Source organism: Sitodiplosis mosellana, unplaced genomic scaffold, assembly GCF_009176505.1.
Source record: "Sitodiplosis mosellana isolate CC-2019 unplaced genomic scaffold, AAFC_SMos_1.0 Smas_scaffold_6170, whole genome shotgun sequence".
Lineage (NCBI taxonomy): Eukaryota > Metazoa > Arthropoda > Insecta > Diptera > Cecidomyiidae > Sitodiplosis > Sitodiplosis mosellana.
In genome coordinates this window covers 1,851,464-1,870,946 of record NW_022601411.1, presented here as the reverse complement: position 1 = coordinate 1,870,946, position 19,483 = coordinate 1,851,464, and the positions used below count along the sequence as shown (strand labels likewise).

Genomic DNA, 19,483 nt, shown 5'->3' with positions numbered 1-19,483 from the left:
GGGCCATGCGATTTCGGATTGGAACATTTGTCAATATGATATCGAGAAGAAGAGCGCAGCACACTGGATGCTGGATCATATGCCTCTTTACAACTACGATCTCTCACACCACTGTTTCTCACACGGCCTCACGCCCACAGGACACGGCTCATATTCACTATATATTATCCATTAGAAATAAAGTGAAATGATGTTTGTTGGATTCATTATTGTGTGCATATATCACACGGCCATAAATTTCATCGGATCTCTCTCTCTCTCTCTACGTATGTGCGAGATGCTCGCATAAATGGCAAGAGCACGGCGCATCACTCATGTTTTAGATATTTTTCGGGTGAACATGTAATGCGATGTGAAATGCGTGCGTGTATGTAATAAAATATTTACAAACAAATTTCAATAATTTATTAGTCTATAACCGCACATTCAAATCCAACACACAAGTACGGTAAGTGCATAAGTTGTGGCAAGTGCATAGAATCAATGCTCATTCCCAGTTGACCCACACTCTGTTGTCCTCGTTCTCTTTCGATTTCATTCAATCTCTATCTATCTCCTTCTCTTTCACTGTTTGTCGCTCGTTTTCTGTCACTCTCTCTCTCTCTCTCTCTCTCTCTCTCACTCTATTTGAGTTCAGTTGTTTACTCTATCCCACCATCTCCCTCTGTTGTCATCTCTCACTCTTTTTCGCCTTCAATTTCCCGTTCCACGAGAACAAAAAAGAAATAAATCGCTAAAATTGCATGTTAACAGAGGCCGATGTTTGGCTGGAACGCTTGTTGAATGGCCAATTTAAGCGAACGATGTGAGTATGATGGTGATATCTGATCAGTGTATTGAGTCAATACTATTGACTATGTCGTTGTCGACGTCACCATCAATTGCTGAACCAATTCAAGCCGTACAAATCATGGATTTTACATAATATGTTAATACATAATAATCGAGAACATAAAATTCATTGCAACTGAACGAGAGCGAAGGGAGGAGGTGAACGAAGAGGACGAGGAGGAGGAATGAGAATCGAAGAAATAGACACGTTACACACTGAAGCATTTGTTGAATGTATCTGGTGAAATTCCGTTGGGAATAGCAGTGCTGACAACTAAAGTCCGTCATGCAGGCAAAAGACACAAACACACAAAACACGGCCACATGTAATCGGTCATGTGCCAATCTCAATGAATCGCAGTCGATCACACGTAACGTGGTGCGATAAGCAATCGCAAATGCACGAAATGTCCATTGCATGACTTTCCATTAACCATTACACCGCAAAAAAAACCCTTTTATGAATACATTCCAGTCCAAAAATACATCATAAGTGACTCTATCTCTCTCTCTCTCTCTCTCGTTGGTCTGCTTGCTCCCAATGTTTTGATTTTATTTCCACAACGCGATCATTTGTAAACCAAACATATTTTATTCGCACGCGGCTAATGCCAAAACACATAAATCTGGTTGCCGAAATAAAATATTTAGAATTTCGAAAGAGGGCGCTGAAAAAAAAAAGTTCGCGCACGATGGAGATGAAGTGAAGAGGCGCGAGGGGCGCACGCGAATGCCACTTAATAATAAATAGGCCGATTTGTCATTTCACTCATTCAAATTCTCACAAGAGATACAGCTAACAGGTTACGTGTGTACTTACATTTTTACAGTCTTTTTCTCGTGTGCATTTCTCTTGGCTTGATAAATGTGACGCTATCAAACATAAAAAAAACACATATAAATTTCTTTTCGAGTTTGAATTTGTGTTTTTTTTTATCTTCTGTTTCGACATATCGTATTCACTCGTTCAGTTATCGTCGACAACTCTCTATTCCACATTCGAATCGTGAAATTCTAAATAAATAATCTCTGTTTCATTGTGAATATTTGATGAAGTGATTTTTTCTCCTTTTCCCCATTGCCTTCGTCGCCGTCGTCGTTCGATTTTTGTCGACCAACTGAGGTTACGAAACGATAAATGTCAGCCGGTTTCCGCAAATTCATCTCAATTTGATAAAACGTGTACAGAAGTATTAAACGCCAAACGAAAAAACGAACACCATCAGATAAATTTGCCATTAATTTTTTTTGTTCCAACTCTCATTTTTTCTCTCTCCTGGCAGCAAACGCTATAAAATACCCGTGACCGCGGCGTGATACTTTGGCCCTTTTTGTCCCCGAAAAACCATGTCAACCAAATGTGTGAGCGTATGTGTGTGTGTGCCGTGATTCACTTGCATATGAATTAATTAGTTGCAATGTAATCTTTTGACTTACGAACTTCGCTTTTGATATGACACTCGAAGCACCCAGAACTTCTTCGCCTTTTTTTATTCGCTCTTTCTTTCTGGCTCATTTCGTTTCGGTTTGGTGTGTAAATGAATTTATGTTTATGTTCGGCGTCGAATGAACGGCCATTCTGGGCCATTTTCACCACACACTCTCTAGGTATCGGCCATAGTCGTTGCCACTCATTTGTGGCTAACTGTAAATTAGACGGTCATGATATAAACGCTCTCGGCCTAAGGTGGCGGCGAAAAAAGGAAACGGATTTTTCCTTTGCTGACGCTCACTGAGGAAAGAGGCCGCTTTGAAGTTTGACCAAAATGCCATCCATAAAGTATATTTTAATGTTTCCTACTCGCCGCCACTGAAGAACTCTCTCTCTCTCTCCGCGCGCATTCTAACTCGCTCACTTTTTTCCATGAGTCGGTTTCACCTTCTCTTTTTTCGCCTCGACCATTTTTGCTTCTTTTTTTCTCGGCCTTCTCATTTCGGTCGCTCTTTTAGCTCACACTTGTCAGACCGCCACCCAAACGAAACCAGTTAGTGTAAATTATTTCTATCGCTTCTCTTTGTGAGCCACTTTTTTCTTTCTCTCTCTCAACGGTTGTCGCCGTGGCTCAGTCAACATTTAAGTATGTGTGTTTTTTTCGCCGATATCCTTTTTTACATTTCAAATTCGAGAAGAAAAAAAAACACAGTAACCAACAATATTCTATAGTGAAAATGAAAACAAACAACCAAGTTTGTTTTTTCGGAAATAAAGAGCGGGAAGTTGTTGAACAAAGGGACCGGTTTTTGTCTTTCTCTCTCTCTCTATCTCTCTCTCACACACACACACGCTCCCTCTCCAAAAACATTAACAGCAAGACATAAGATAGCGAAATTTAAAAAAAAACACAACAAACGAACGAAATCAAACGGTTAACTAACGAACACACAAAAATAACAAAACTAATTTAAAAAGTTTGAAGTTCGATACAGACGACAACGACGACAACAACGATTACGTGGACAGTGCACAAGTACATTCGTTTTATTTTTACAATGCTGATGCAAAAATAAAGAAGTTGCTAAAGCCGAAATGAAAAACACATAATAATAATCAACGAGCACGTTGTTGAAAGGACTGTAACTGAATGTGAAATACAAACGAACTGCCGAAAAACAACGAATTCAAAACGGAACAACAACAAAAAAGCAAACAAACGATGCTACAGCAACAGCAACAACACCGGAGTTCGGCCAAATGAAAAACCGAAAAGCTGAAAGGCATATGCATATAAAACGGTCAGTGTCAACTCTGACGCAAGTATCTGTTGTACACACACCGGGAGAGAGAGAGAGAGAGAGAGAGAGAGAGAGAGAGATAAAAGCCGAGTCCGGAGGTCTTCAAGTGTTTCGCCACTTCAACGAGATGTGACACAAAAAGTGCACTTAAAATCCGTGCTTACGAGCAACAATTCAGAACACAAACGAACAGAGAAAAAACACCGAGAACTTCAATATTCAAGAACTCCCGAAGCATCTAAGTTTTGTGTATGTGTGTTTGTTTCACACGGCGCATCTATCGTTGATTTTTCTTTCTCTCTCGTTCTCGCCGCTGTTCCAATGATTGTGCACCGGTTTGCCTTGCACCGTTGTCACACTGAAAATTTAATGAATTTGCAAGCACAGCAAAACGTAAATTCCAACGGGCAAATATTATAAATTGCATTGGCAAACGCAGCGCAGTGGCGTTGGACGGGGACACAACGATGCTGACAATAAATTTGCAATCGACACTCGATCACCTTGCGAATTCGATTTCAATTTCATTTATTCGCGTAACTTTGCATCGATTTGCATAATCGATGACAAACCGTGGTCGATTTAATCCATAGCGATTCATTTTTCGGTGTCTACTTTTCACTCTCTCACTCTACCTTTCTGTTCATTGGACAGTGTTCGTCTTTCTTTCTGTTTTTCTTCGCTTTCCTCTGATGTTTTTCACTCATCGACAAGGATGCGCTCCGTTTTATTTTCTACTTGTCTTCGTCTATTTGTTTTATTCTCGGTCGAAAAAGATGATTTTTCCACACCAAAAACATACAAAAATCGGCATTGCGATATAAGCTAACAAAATCAACATTCAATTACGAAGATTTGTCACGACAATCTCTCATGGCTCAAGAGCTAATTTTGCATTCGAAACGACAAACGATGACTGTTCCCATTCGTAAGCGCTCTGGAGCGGCGCGCACACACACACACAAACATGTTATAAAACACTTAAGTAGTGAATCACATTTAAATATTTACACTCATAGCATCAGTCACATATTTGGAGAGTGAGAGTGTGAACGGAGAAGGACTGTGGACGAAGTGCCGGCAGCAGCAGTAGCACTGCTTCGACCGTGCCGAGTCGAGCTGAGGAGAGAGAATAGTAGGAAAAATGAATTGATGTGGTTTCCATCACGACATGCGATAACAATGCGATTGATAGATGGAACGTGATTCCGAATGTTGTTGGCTTTGGCTTTCGTGGGTATATTCCGTTCTGTATTTTCGCATGCAACTCGGAAACTTGGCATTCCAACGACAACGATTGTTTGACCATAACGGAAATATGACCTGATTTTTTTTTTCGTGTGTGTGTACGATTTTATAAATTGGTTTTTGGTTTCGAAGCCATTTTTGTTGTTTTTTTTTTCCCTTTGAATGGGATCATTTTTCAATGCGAAACATTCGGCCAATTACACCACCAATTGTTGCTTGCTAAGTAAAAAAGAAGCAGAAGAGCCACACCGGCGAATTCAATTGGGACAAATTTTAAGTTATGAGCAGCGGTTACTTTTATTGCTTGGCCATGAATAGAATGATCACAGCCACATCATAATGTGCTGACGGAGAAGGGAAGCAAAAACAACAACCACATATGATACTCTCATGACACACTGTATCATTTGCAAAACTCGAGATTCTTTTGTTGCTTGCAATTTTTTTCAGTCGACGAGAGCCAAATATTTGTCGCATCGAAGACACACACACACACAGAGAGTGATATCTGCGTTATCAATTCGGGGTCTTACGTCTATTCAATAAATGCATACGTTTTCATTCTGCTCATGAATATGAACGCCGCTTTCAGCCACTTTACATATGCACATACCCGACACACACATACACACACGTATTCATTTCTTTCTAGCTGTTCGATACACATACATTTCGCTCGACTTCCGTTAACCATTTCCACCATGAAACATGCAGTTTTCATTCGCCACGCTCTCTACCTCCATTGCTCTTCCTCTTGCTCGTTCGTTCGATCTTTTTTTTGGTATTTTTCGGTCGTTGCCATGTGTGTAAGATGCTTGGCGTGTTCTATTTTGCATTTGCTGGGCCCATTCATTATGGTCGGGCATGCATGGTGACAATCTTCTTCTTTTCCTTTCCGAGCCAGCCGAAAGCTCACATTCATGGCCATTGCCTCTGAACAAACGGTTTCGAGGTTGTTTTTCTCTCCCGTTCGCTTTTCGGGACAAATTGTTTGTTTATGTTTTGCAAATGTACATTTTTTTGTTCCTTCGTTAAACCAAAAAGAGCCGAAAAAGGAACGAATGTAGCACATTTTTAATTCGCAACCGAAAAGATCTATTGTGTACATGCAGCTCCGAAAAAGAAACAGAATATTTAGAGTCGACAAAAATGTTGCAAGCACACACAAAGCTTATCAGACCAAAAAAATGGTTGAAGAAACGCTTCTGACGATTGCAAAAAAGAGGGAAAAACGCAAAGCATATGGAATCGAGAAGAAAATTCACTGCGTGAATGTGTATTTGTAGCAATGGATGTGCTTTTGCTGGAATAAATGATATCTGCGCGTTCAATTGACGAGATATTCGATATGTATGCTGAAAATGTTGCGATCATGCGGCTCTGTGTGCCTTGATTTTCAAGAAAAAAACTAAAAAGGGTTTTCAGAAGAAAATTAAAGAATGAAGTGATTTATTAGTAGTAGAGGAAACACTTTTTATTTACAAAAACGCTAGTTCTAACTAAAAAAAATCCAATTTTTCTGACCAAGTCTCCGGAAAAATGAAAAAATTTCCTTAAAAAAACATTTCTCTAAAATCAAATCAATCTTTTCTTATTTTCTTTCCAGGAAATTGCTGCGTTGTTAATCAGTTTCGACAAGCATTCCGAATGGCAATCAAAAGAAGTGCGAACAAGGTGAGTTTAATCGAAAGCATAGCTGATGCAATCAAAATTAATGTTTGTCAATCATAGCATGGAATTGATCTGTGGTTGGTTTTGTCACGCTCATCATGTCCAATATGCAAACCGCATTTGAAATGACAACCGATTTATGTTCGTCGAAATGGAATGTTCCGCGACAAGTGGGCGCATCACGAGTTTATCCCATCGATTGGAGTCTCATATACTTGAGAGCATCTCAAGTGGAGATGAGCAAATGATTTGTTTTCTCGTTCAAAAATCAAAACCGAACGCCTGCAAAAACGAATGACTTGTCATTATTGCACGGAGAAATGAAACGACGGGGCATGGATTGTATTAAAAATGGCCGTTGAGATCGTTCTAACATGCCGAAAGCATCATCGATGAATGAATTTGCCCAAGGCCTATTGGCTCTTACAAAGTCGACACATCGATATAGTGCAGCAAACGAGCGGGAGCATGCATATTTCAAAAATCCAACAAATGACCTCACGTTTCGGTCATAAATCGACTGAAAAATTTATAAGATGTCACACGCGCTCCATCTCTCCTTCCACGTTTCGTGTTTGTTTTTCTCCTTCTGTTCGAAATCGAAACAAATAAGAATAGCCAATCGAGGCGATAAAAAACGGTATATTGAAGAAAAACAAATGGCTGAAAACTGTTTCGATTCGGCTTATATGGAACAAAACAAAAAGTTCACCGAAAAGAAATCGGCTCGACACTTGAGTTTCACTTCTCTTTCTCGCAGTCAATTCAATTGGCTTTATCTAGCCCAGCATTGGGCTCATTTGTATCACATTCGATTCCCTTCGATTTGTGTGAGCGAGAGAGAGAGAGAGAGCGAGAGAAATAGGGAGAGGGAGAGGGAAAGAAACATCCAAAAGAATCGGCACACGAATTTGCCTGCTGTGTTCAAATTAATGGATCAAATGTGCTGCATTTTTGTGTGTATAATTTGAATTTGGCCACTTTAACATCGAACTATGCTGGAGAAAAAAAATCCAGGATAAACGCAAGGAATAAAGAGATCGTGTGTCGCGAATGTCATTTCGCGTCGAATAAAATCAGCACCGAAAATATGATGCTCCATCGAAAAATATGCCCGTAAGCAAAATATGTGTGTGTTGTGCAACACAAACCTCGAATCGAATCTGCAGTTCGAAGTTCAATTTAAGAGTAAAAATTGCACTATTGTCGTCGTCTTCGTTGGCGTTCGACGTTGCTGCTGCTTTTGTTGCTCTTGCTGCTATTGTTGTTGAATGTGTGCCCCGTTGATTTTTCACCGTGTTAAATTTTTAATGCGACAGTAAAAATGGGGAAAAATGACGTGATTAAAAACGAAACACACACACACATACAACGCTGAAAATTGTCAAAGCCAAAGTTTTGTATCGAAAGCGCGCATTTCGCGACGAAAATAAGCCATAAATTCCGAAGGCAGCGAGCGATTGAGCGCATGGATTGCAATTTGTCGTTATTTTCGATTTATTGAGCTAGAGACGGAGAAATGAAGTGGAGAGAGAGAGAAAAAAAAAACGCACACAAAAGACAAGCAATGTGCCATAAAGTAAAAACGTAGTACCTACGCAAATAAGGCAATCACGAAGTAACAACAACAACAAAAGCCAAGCGAAAACAGATGAAAACAAAAGAATTGCATTTTATCGAATTTGTAAATAATTTGTTGTTTGCGATGTTTTCTCTGGACGGGGCGAAATGCTCGCGTTCATTCGATATATGACAAAGCGGTACGCGAGCGACAGAAAATCGCACATTTGGTTTTTGAGTTATATTTGTTTCGTGCAGCGACGACAACAGACAACGGCACCAAAAAAAATAAAATGAAATTCCAACGGCAGAAGAGAAGAAAAAAAAATATCAAAGAAATAGAGAATGAGCCAAGGGAGAAGAACGCGCGCACTGGGTGTGTGTGTTTACACTGAGCAGAGCTCACCAAATGCCATACGTCGTCGACGTTTCGACAAAACACACAACACAATAAACTCGTAAAATGCACTCGGCTGCATAGTTTTGTGTATTTTTATTGACATTTTTCCCATAAAGATTATGGATATAAATAAAGTTAGTGCGCGCACATCGTCGATTACACTTTATACATTCGACTTTAAGTTGCCATTTCTCTTCGATGCGATGATATGGGGAAGGAGAATGGGATAGAGAGAATTCTCGTGAAGACGGGGCAGATTCATTTCCGTGCTCGTTTTTGTTTATACTTTGTACTTTCTTTCTCACTCTCTTCGCTTGCATTCGATCACTATCTTAGTCGCTCTCTCTCTGTAGCTTCAGTCCTCCCTTCTTCCCTTCTCTTTCGATGGAAAGAGTGCCGTCGGTCGGTAATTTGATAGTTTGTACGATGGAACAATAGAATGATGATCGGGTGGAGGAGTTAAAGAGTGAGGGAGCTGATGCGCGCGCGAGAGCTTGACATGCAACTAATAGTGCAAACGCGAGAGGAAGAGTCCTTGCAAAACCACCTCGCAAAAGCTTGAAAAAGCAAAAGAAACTATGTTTATCGTCTCATATTTCAAGCAGCTTATGGAATGACATGTTGTTGAACAACAATAACAACTTGTCATCTCAAAAAATATTTAATTCGTATTGCCAGTAATAAATGTCAATTATGTGTTCTTCTTTTTGTGCTTTGATGCTATGCAATGGTGACGATATACATACACTTTCCGCACACACGCCCCACTCACTCACTCACCGGCATTCAATGTCAACCGTATTATTTTTGATATGCTGTTAATCTTTTGCTACTCTTCACTTGGTCGTTTCACTTCCATTCAAGCTGCCTTTCGGTTTTCTCATTCGCCCTCTCCTCTCGCTTCGTTTCCAGTCAGACGACGTGTGACGCGCTTGAGTTTTATGCATCGTGTGTCCCGTCATCATTGTCATCACCACCCTTTTTCGCCAAAACAAAAGGATTTTATGGCGAACGTCGATCGTAAACGATTGTGATAGAGCTCACCGATTCCTCCTCCACACTCAGTGTCGTCTGCACATGAACGCGCGTGACTCTGTTCGTCCAGAAAATAATAAATGAATTCTCGGTACACGGTCAATTTGCTTCCTTCAACACTGTTTATCAAGCCAAAACTAATCGAATTAAGAGTTCGAACCAGCACATTTATTTGATCCAATTAGGTAGTTTCATCGTTCGCCCACACAAACACGCTCTCATACCTCGACTCATCCTCCTCTCCGTGCTTCGTTCCTTGCTCTAAACACTCCGTCGCTGCGTTAAGAGTTCATCAAACAACCGGCAACTGGTGAAAGCAAGAGAAAATTGAACAAAAAAAAGCAAAATGACCGATTACACTTGTCACACTCTTTTGTTTGGCAATTTCATTAGGTTCTTCGGTTTTATGTCACTTTGTTTCCGTTTTTATAAGTTTTTTGCTTCGTTCATCGGCGGGACGGCGATTGTTCGTTTGGCGTAAACAATGTGTGGATTCATCGTGAGAGAGAGTGAGAGCGAATAAGTAAGCAGGAAAGCAAGAGAGAGAGAGAGAGAGAAAGATGGAGAAAGAGTGGGAAAGAGAGCAAGATTGAGAGCCGTAAAGATGACAGCGAAAGCAGTTCGGATAAATGATGTGTGAAGTTGGTGTTGTCGGTCGTTTGATATGTGATGCCATTCAGCCGTCGTTTCGACGAACCGACCAAAATTTATTCGTGCACGAAATACACTATTCGTTCCCTCTCGAACGTTAAACAACTTATGATTTTATGATAAATTGCCGTGTTTATCATCACTTGAGCGAACCAACAGAGTGAAAGAGAGGCGAAAAGCGAACCAGAAGAGAGTCAAAGAGAGGAAAAAAGCATCCGAGAAGGGAAAGAACCGAAGAGAGGGAGAGAGTGAGAGAGAGAGAGAGAGAGAGAGAGAGAGAGAAGCGGTAGTATGTGATGTAGTAGTTCAACTCCAAACGCACCATGATTTAGTGGGCAAAGTTTTCACAATCATTCCGTCTGTCTGATGAATCATAATAATAATGATTATCGCATCACATCAACGAAATGTGAATAAAAGTTGCGAAATATTTTACCCTTCAGTCTTTGTTCCGCAGAAAAAAAAAACACATCACTATGTTTCTACTTGTGTTACACACACATACACACCTCATCAGCACGTGCTGATTTCGTTCACCATTGGGCCCATTGAAGCGGCAACAATCAAATAGACAGGCTAATCGGTGGCAAAGGCCGATTGACTTTTATAAATTGGTCCGAAGGGGTTTCAGTTTCGAAAAAATATTGGAAATTACGCATCATCAAAACGAAAGTGCTATTGTTTTTCATTCTCCCGATGGAAAATCTATATCATCATATCAACTTATTTCAAAGGCGATAATATTATTTTGAAGTGTTATTGCTCTCCACTAATCCTATAATTCGTTTGTTTGTTTTTTCCAGGCCAAAAAGTGGTTCGATGCTATTGTATTCGCGGAAAAAAGTGCGGTATCGACGTGACGGCTACTGCTGGAAGAAGCGAAAGGATGGCAAAACTACACGAGAGGATCACATGAAATTGAAAGTTCAAGGAACAGAAGTGAGTAGCTTTTTTCTTCGTCGTTTGTAACATTTCTTAAAATACAGTGAATGATTTATTTGGATCGATTGAAGAAGGAGCAAAAACTAAATCCGATTGAGATGTGAAAAAAAAGTTCTTCGGAATGTACTTGAAGTAAGAGTGAGAGAGAAATGAGTTAAAGGGAGTGAGAGAGAGAGTCATCTAATTCGATTAGTTGATCGGATGCCACAAAAATCCAAATATTTGCTTTCGAGGGTGCAAATGGAGAGAAAAAAAACGAGTCACTGCAAATCGGGAGTGCGCACCAGCTCACGAAAACCAATTCAAATACCCGGCCAAATCAGCCGCATTCGATTGAATCGGAATGATAAGAGGCATCATCCTCAGCATGAAATGAAGATAGAGCGCGCCAAATAAATAACAACACACGCTGAAATGAATTCGTTAAAATGGTTCGGTTGAAGCCAAAGCAGCAGCACAGTGAGCCAAAAGATTTATCGGATTGCGTGACAAAATTCAAGATTCGCGCGCGACCGACCGCCAACCAACAACGGAAAAAATTGCATATGTGAACATGCCGTTTGCTGCCTCCGCCGCCGCTAGCACCAAGCAACGAGCACACAACCAAAATGAAATATGTTCGTGGCGAGACGCTAACAAGACAAAGATGACATCGAGATAGAATTTTGAAATCGCTGCTATTTCATCGCAAAGAATAAGAAGTAGATGATGATGAAAAAAAAATCGTTTGTTTCCGTACGCATATGCATGCACAAAACGGCACACATACACACGATTTGATACTCATAAATCAGTGGCATTTCGACTTTGGGCCAATATATTGTCTTTTTCTCGCGCGCTCTCTCTCTCTCTTTCTCTCCGTGTGTGCATGCTTTTTTCTCCAGCTGGTCGGCGTTTTTATTCATTCATTTCCATCTGTCGCCGTCTAAGGCGCTGGTGTGTACCATACTTGCTCATAATAATCCATACCCGGAACAAAAAACCAAACAACACTCATCCCATTGGCTGGTGGCGCGAAGTAGTGTCTCGATTAATCGAATTGTTTGAAATATGCTTAACAGGGGGATCCGCTTTTTTTTCTTCCACATTTGTTGTTGTTGTCGTCATCGTCGTTGAAAACAATACGAGAGGATGACAAGACAAAACAAAGTGAGAGTGAGTGAAAAAGCAGCAGCAGCAAAATAAAGTACAAAGTCAAACATGGAAACAGTTCGTGTCTATCTTTGTTTCGAGTGGAAATTACATTAAGATTCGATTTGTGGTATTATCTTGGAGAGTGTTTCAATGTATGCATATGCGTTTTTTTTTCTTCATTTCATCGTTTTATTCACGAAAAATACAATCGATGGCACACAAAAACGTACAGATTCGTTGGCGGCACCGCATATTTCGTGCATTGTATTTTCTTCTCTGTGAAAATTGTTCCGACGATTCACAATTTTTATCTCAGAAATAAATTCACACATCTCTGTGAGATGGTTGTGACTCTCGCTTAGCAATAAGACGAAATATATAGCTTGTTTTTTTGATAATCTATTGCCATTTTCCGGGCTCCCACAAGCAATTATCGATATATATTCCATAGCATTTTAGACTTTTTCTCTTCCCCCTCTTGCTGCCCGTTTTTTTCCCATCATGAGATATGTTTCGAAATAACAATCCGATTTGAAATGTAATTGCTGTGTGTAATTGAATGTTCTCTGTTTTTGAATGCATTGTTAATTTGATGAATAAAGCCCACCCTCCATTCAAATACACCTTCTATCGCCTACGACATGTCACCGCTATTCTGAATGAATTCTTTGGAAAACGAATTCTCGAAATGATATGTGGTTTGAAAAAAAAGAAAACAACAACAATTCATCTGGTGTGTGCCTCCGACCAATTTCAATGGCATTGCGTTCAGAAAAAGTGACAATGAGCGTGAATCTCTTATTCTTGGATTAAATCTTGATCTTTAAAAATTGGTCGACATTCATTTCTGCCAAAAAATGTTTGTTCAAAACAACACATTTGGGAGAGTGTGTGTGTGTTTTTTTCGCTCTTCGCCCTCTCTATTTCTCTCTTCGTTTCTCTCGATAGACGGGATTTCTCTCTCACTGTGAGCGATGCTTTCGCTATCTTTGGGAACTTTACATTACCCAAGTATTACTCATTCGATGCGTTTTATTCGCTTCGTTCGTATCGAAGAGTGTCTTATTGAAGCTGATGACGACGATGGTGGTGTTGGTGTTGGTTCGAGGAAAAAAAATCATTTTTAGTTTGTTTGGTGAGATAAACGTTTGCTCGTTTAATAAATTGCATACTCAAGTTATTGAAATTTTCATGTTGAAATTCCCAACTTGGAGCACTTAAAAGCAATGCTTACCCATAATGAAGTTTTTTTTTCGAAAGCAATGCGAAACACTTTGGCAAACGCTTCGATTGATTCGATGGCATTGAAAGAGAGATGGTAGTTGGTGGGGTTATAACCCGGTTATAATTTAGAGTTTTCATAGTAGTTCAATCGTCGTTGAATCGAATCGAAACGAAAAAGAAGAAAAAACCGTGGCAAAATTGCTCGACAACAATGAAGCGCGTTTGGAATGAGAGAGAAAGCACGGAGAGTAATAAAACATTTTAGTTTCATCGACGAACGGGATAATAAAGCATTGTAGCGAACGCCGAAGCATGCCAAAAGTTTGTTTTTTTTTGCGCTTGAAAAGCAAAAGTAGGGAAGAGAAAAACAACGGAGGGTATTCCATTGAAAAATTTAATGGAATTTAACACCTGATCATCGATGTGTGATTCAATTTCGGGCGAATAATCGAATCAATCTATTAATTTAGCGTCGACATTTCGACAACAATGAAGAAGAAAAAAAAACAACACAGAGGGCAAACAGGAGGTCGCAAGAGGAGAGTAAAAGAGAAAGAAACCCGATGTGATCAGCACGGAACTCACTATTTGTTCACCACGTCTCCGTTTCGCTGGCAATTACTAATTTATCGATATTTACAATCACTTTATCACTCGTAAGCTCGTTTGTTAGCTGTTCCATCGTTGCGATTTCTTACGATTTTCTTGCGCTTCACTTTTCCTCTCGCTTTCTCTTTTTCTTTCATATTTTTTCTCCATTTCTTCAAATCTGCTTCATGTCCCTTCACTCTCTTTCACTCTCCTTCGCCCCCTTCTTCACTCCCTTCGTCGTCACTTTTTTCTTCGTCAGTTTCGCGCGCGTTCCTTTGATTTACAGCTATGAGTTCAAACATGACGTTCGTTTGGATTTTGGTTCATTCAGTGACGCGCGCGCGCGCTTCTCTTCATCTTCACTTCGACGTCCAACACGAAGTGAGTGTTTGAGAAAAAAGAGTGCCGCTTAAATCAACAGCGCAACATATCGAAAATGCCTGGCTCAAAGTGAGTGTTTGTGTGTGTCGATCGACTGAACAAACCATGTTTGGCAAAACTTGACTCTTTCGCTGTGTGCCGAACTGAAAATGGCAACTCACTGCCATAGTCTCAGTTCATATATTTTGTCGTTTCTTGTCTATTTTTTTCTATTTTCTCTCTCTCTCGCTCTCTCTCGCGAGCATTTTTCTGATGTGGCGATGCGTTGCGCTTATTTTTGGCTGACTTTTCGCTTATTCGATGTTGGTGTTTTTCCCTAGTTTTTGATTCGCGTGTAATAGAGAAATACGCGTGCGGCTCATACTTATAAGTTGAACAACAGTGAGTGTATATTTTATCAGCACAAACACCAAGTGCCATTCCATTTTTCTCCATTCTCAAGCTCGCATATTACACATGATTTTTATGAATGGGGTTTCAGTTTTTCCTCGTTTCCTTCGGACAATTTTCAAAGCTTCTTTTGGGCGCACATTATTGGAACCGTTGTTTTTATTTTTCATTTGGAACAATGTCGATATTGTTGCTTGTTGCCCGATGTCTTTGGTTTCGTTTTAGCTGTCGCTCGATGCCGCTTCCTTCATTTCGCAACTCGTTCACTTTTATGGGTTTTTATTCATTTTTCGGGTACGCTGTATGTCTTTGCCATTTTCTTTGCTCTCTGGCTCGGGCAGCGGGTGGCACACATGCACACGATAGAGTGTAAGCGAATTTCGCGTCCACGACAACGAATCCTTCGTTTACTTTCTGCTTTTCCGTAATTTGTTATTTGACTTGTTTTCACGCTCTCTCTCTCTCTCTCTCTCTCTCTCTCTCTCTCTCTCTCTCTCTCTATCTCTCGGACCGATTTTTTCGCTGTTTTCGCGCGCGATCTCTCTCGCCTTTTTTGCTTCTGGTCTATTTTTCAGTCAGCAGAAGTGCACACACACATCGAGTGGCCCCAATTCTCTCTCATACACGCAACAGTGGCAGCAGCAGCAGCAAAAACAATTCCAAAAATCTAAGCGTGAAGATTTATGCTTTGCTTTTTTTCTGTCTTTGGCCATTCCATGTGTCTGTGTGCCACACTCTTTCTCATTCATTTCTTTTCATTATGTTCCATTTCTTATTTTCGCATGGTTGTTCCTCAATTCGATCTATCGTTTGTTCGGGCGATTGCTCGCTCTTTTTTTTGTTCTCACCCTTCGCTTGGCCAACAGCAGCACCAGCACCAGTTGGTCGCTAGTTGTTTTTTTTTCCTCTTCGACCAGATTGTTGACGATATTCATCAAAGTGAAGTGAGCCAGCGAACGAGCTTTTGTTTGCGTTCATTTTCCCACTCTCCTCCGATTGCTCGCTGCTTTTTTGGCGGTTATTTTGCGTGTGCACACTTTGACTTTGTTGGTTTCATTCAAACGCTTTGGAGGCGATCCAGTGACACCATCGTCAACAGGACAACATTTCATATCGGCGAATGAGTGAAAATGAAATTGATTGCAAAGGCCAAACGAGAAAAGGCAGAGGAAAAAACGAACGACGAACGAAGCAACACAAAAAGCGGAAAACGAGAAATGAATTGTAGTCTGAGGCGAGATACAATTTGGTTAGATTAATTTTTATTTATGGGACTGAAATTCCAACTGGAGCCTTCTTGTTGTGTGATTTTGGCGGCGGCAGAGCATGAGTGAGTGAGTGAGTGAGCAAGATTGTCGTTGTGTGTGTGTTGCGTGTGTTTGAAAAACGCACTCAATTATTCTCACACGAAGTGAAAAATAAATGGTGCGTTACAATGCTTTTCAACCATTACAATACAATTTGTTCTCTGTTTTTTTTTTCTGCTCTCCCTGCTACTGCCAGCACTTTTGTTTGCTTGTGCATTTTTTTCACTTCTGCTCGATTCTTTGAATGTGCTTGAAAAAAACGTCGCGTTCCTCCATCCGAACACAGAGGCAAACTGTTGGGCAAAAGCATTTTTCCGGTGTGCTGGCGAGTGAACGAAGATCAATCGAAAAATGGTGCAAAGGTACAAAATGCCTTTAATAAATGGCAAATGGCTTACAAAGTGGTTTTCATCATGATTTAATCTAATTGCTAATGTCGTATGGGAAATAGTTGGTGATTTATCTTGCGGTCGGTTAAGCTTCGCTTGAATTTGTCAATTTTTTTTCGTTAATTCCCTCTCTCTCTCTCCCTCCTCTCACTCTCACTCTCGCACATTCTCTCTCAACACATTTACACCGAAGAATTTTACACGAGCCAAACGGAGAATAAAAAACACCGAGAGCAAACTGGATAGCGAAAAAAAAGAGATGCGTTGGTCGGCACTTGGTGGTCGTGCTCTCTTCATTCGCACAACGGTCACACGCTAGATTTTTCCTCCGAACATGTTTTAAATACATATTTTATTTGGTGCCATTTGTGCAACTTTTTTTTTTATATTCATTTTCATTCGGTTTTTTTTTCGCTTTCTCGTCCAATTTTTTTCTTTACAGTGCATCTACGGCTGCTACGTACACTCGGCCATTCTGCCAACCTTTCATCGCAGGTGCTACTGGTTGTTACAGGTATTATTGCCTACACACAAATTATTTTTCAAGGATTTCCATTTATCGCATCATTTACAAATTCCACGTTCTCTCTTTCTCCCTCTCGCTCGTTTCGTCTCTGGCCTCACAGAATCCCGACATTGTTCTGGTTCATTATTTGAACGTGCCCTATCCAGATGATAACAAAATGGCTGTTATAACCCCAAGTTTGGCATTATGGGGAGACAAAAAGGAGTGGACTAAAGAGGAATTGGTTTGCCAGCTGAAGCCAATGTGTAAGTGACATTAAAAATAAACTTAAGAATGAATTTAGAACGTCGAACATGCTATCCAGCATTTGTAATCTTTGACGCCTTAAGTTTGATTTTCACAAAGTTTAAGCTTGAAATTAAAAAAATTCATTCCGATTCTGTTGATGAAATAAAAGTAATGTTGGTTAAAGTAAAAAAAGTGAATTTTTGTTCGAAGGCTGGATAAAAATTAATTATTTTACACCACAAGTTCAGCGGATTGTGTAGTTGTGTGTTTCTTTCAATGTTGGCACTAATACATGTTTTCTTCTCAACAGTTTTTAGCGAGGATGAACCGGATGCAACTAACGAAATTGAAATCACTGTAAGTTTTATTGAATTAAGGTCATTTTCGATTCAATTCCGTTTTTATTGATTTGTATACTAAAAAAAATGCATTTCGAGTTCCAAGAAGAAACATCGAAATTCACGAGGAAAAAAATTATCTAAATACGTACATTGCATGTAATACTAAAATCGTTTTTGTAAACAAAGCGTCAATTTTATTGAATTTCATTTACATTGCAATGGCATTTGATAGAAAATAATAAATCTGAATCCAACAACATGAATCGTAAATGGAAGATATTCAGTAAATGATGCTCTAGCGGCATCTATACGGTAGAGTTTGGAAATTTGATTAAATGATTTCGTTACAAGGTTTACCCAAATATTGGAAATGGTATTTGTCAAAAGTGGCATTTCAAACGTCATTCATGATTCATGTTAGTGAACTTCCGATAGGGACAAACAGAACTCTGAAAGGTTTTGGATCTGTTGAATATAATAACATTGTGCTTCACAGCGTTGTCTGAATCAATTAAATAACCAATAAAATTAACGATTCTGAAACCAAATTAATGAAAAAAATGAAATCTTTTCGTTTGAACAGACGGCCGAAACGGTTGAAGCGATAGTTGCTCAATTGATGGAAAAGCAACGAGCAGCACGACAAGCGGCACTGGTCAAGCAATTGGAATGTGGTTGTCCAGATTCAACATGTGCCGATGGCAAATCTTGTTCGCATCCAATGCGACGGTTGAGCTCCAACAAAACAACCGTAAACGATAAACAACGTCATGTTGAAAATAATAATAATCATGTATCGAGCACCACACCAAATGTGCTCATCGGAACAAGAGTGAGTAGAGACAAAGAACTTTTCATTGAGCTTTTTTACCCAATAAATTTCTTGTACTTTATTTATGGATAAACCATAAGGCAATGTTGCTCAACAAATTTTACAAACAGAAAATTTGATGAAAATGATTCAAATTCTAAAAAAACCCTCCATTTCTCAATTCCAGCTCTATTCACGATGGGTTGATCGTCGAGGTCGTGATCAATTAACTGAAATCAGTAATCCAAATAATACAACAACGATGCATCAGCTCCCCAATAACAATGGTAAGTGGATCTTAAATTGTATCTCATATAGATCGCCTGGTTTACAGGCACGCAATATTCAAATGTAAACCAAATTTGATGTTCCTTAGGCAATTGTAATTCAGCAATCAAAGATATTGAATCGAATAATTCGATACATTTTCAAGTCATTCCAACGACCGATACCACGTCTTCGGTGAATTCGTCAGCTGGTTCGGCAAGCAATTTAAACAATAATACTCGTCTGTTGAACAGCAATAATGGCACTTTAACACTGACATCGTCAGCGGTTGCGTCGACGGTGGCCGCATCGTTAGCCAAGACATCGACATCGACAACTGCATCGACTGCATTGGGCAAAAGTGCAGCCACTTTGAATTTTAATCAAACGGCCGATAATCAAATTGTCGCGACCACAAATAGTAGCAATAACAACAACAGCAACAGCAACGCCACCAATGCCAATCACAATCAAAGCAATCAAATGGATAATGGACAAACGAACAATATACACCATCAAAGTATCGTGAATCATGGAAGAACGGCAACAACCGCAGCTAATCACATGGTTAATGCGCCAATCGTTACATCGACACCTCCTCTAGTATTGAGTTTGTCACAGGTAATTATCGCCAAATTTCCCATTAATGATGGTTTTTATTGGCAATTATTTGATTAAATCACCGATTTTCTCCCTTTTTCTTATCTTCTCTCTTTCGGTCGTTCATCAACTCATTTGCTTGGTCTTTCAATTTTTCGCTCATTCGTTCGTTTATTCATTCACCCAATCGGCCCACACTCAATCAATTCGATTCGATTCCTTC

At 39.8% G+C, this 19,483-nt stretch overlaps 1 protein-coding gene across 5 annotated transcripts in view; it reads left to right on the top strand.

The window, feature by feature from the left end:
- Nucleotides 1–19,483, top strand: part of LOC129575820 (calmodulin-binding transcription activator 1) — a 222,118-nt gene that overhangs the window by 183,171 nt on the left and 19,464 nt on the right. For all 5 annotated transcript variants that reach the window (XM_055459915.1, XM_055459916.1, XM_055459912.1 and 2 more), the window contains exons 7-14: nucleotides 6,419–6,486; nucleotides 10,933–11,068; nucleotides 16,930–17,001; nucleotides 17,114–17,258; nucleotides 17,552–17,598; nucleotides 18,166–18,414; nucleotides 18,581–18,680; nucleotides 18,770–19,281. In XM_055459915.1, the coding sequence (XP_055315890.1) occupies nucleotides 6,419–6,486; nucleotides 10,933–11,068; nucleotides 16,930–17,001; nucleotides 17,114–17,258; nucleotides 17,552–17,598; nucleotides 18,166–18,414; nucleotides 18,581–18,680; nucleotides 18,770–19,281 (1,329 nt within the window). The remainder of the gene's footprint in view (nucleotides 1–6,418; nucleotides 6,487–10,932; nucleotides 11,069–16,929; nucleotides 17,002–17,113; nucleotides 17,259–17,551; nucleotides 17,599–18,165; nucleotides 18,415–18,580; nucleotides 18,681–18,769; nucleotides 19,282–19,483) is intronic.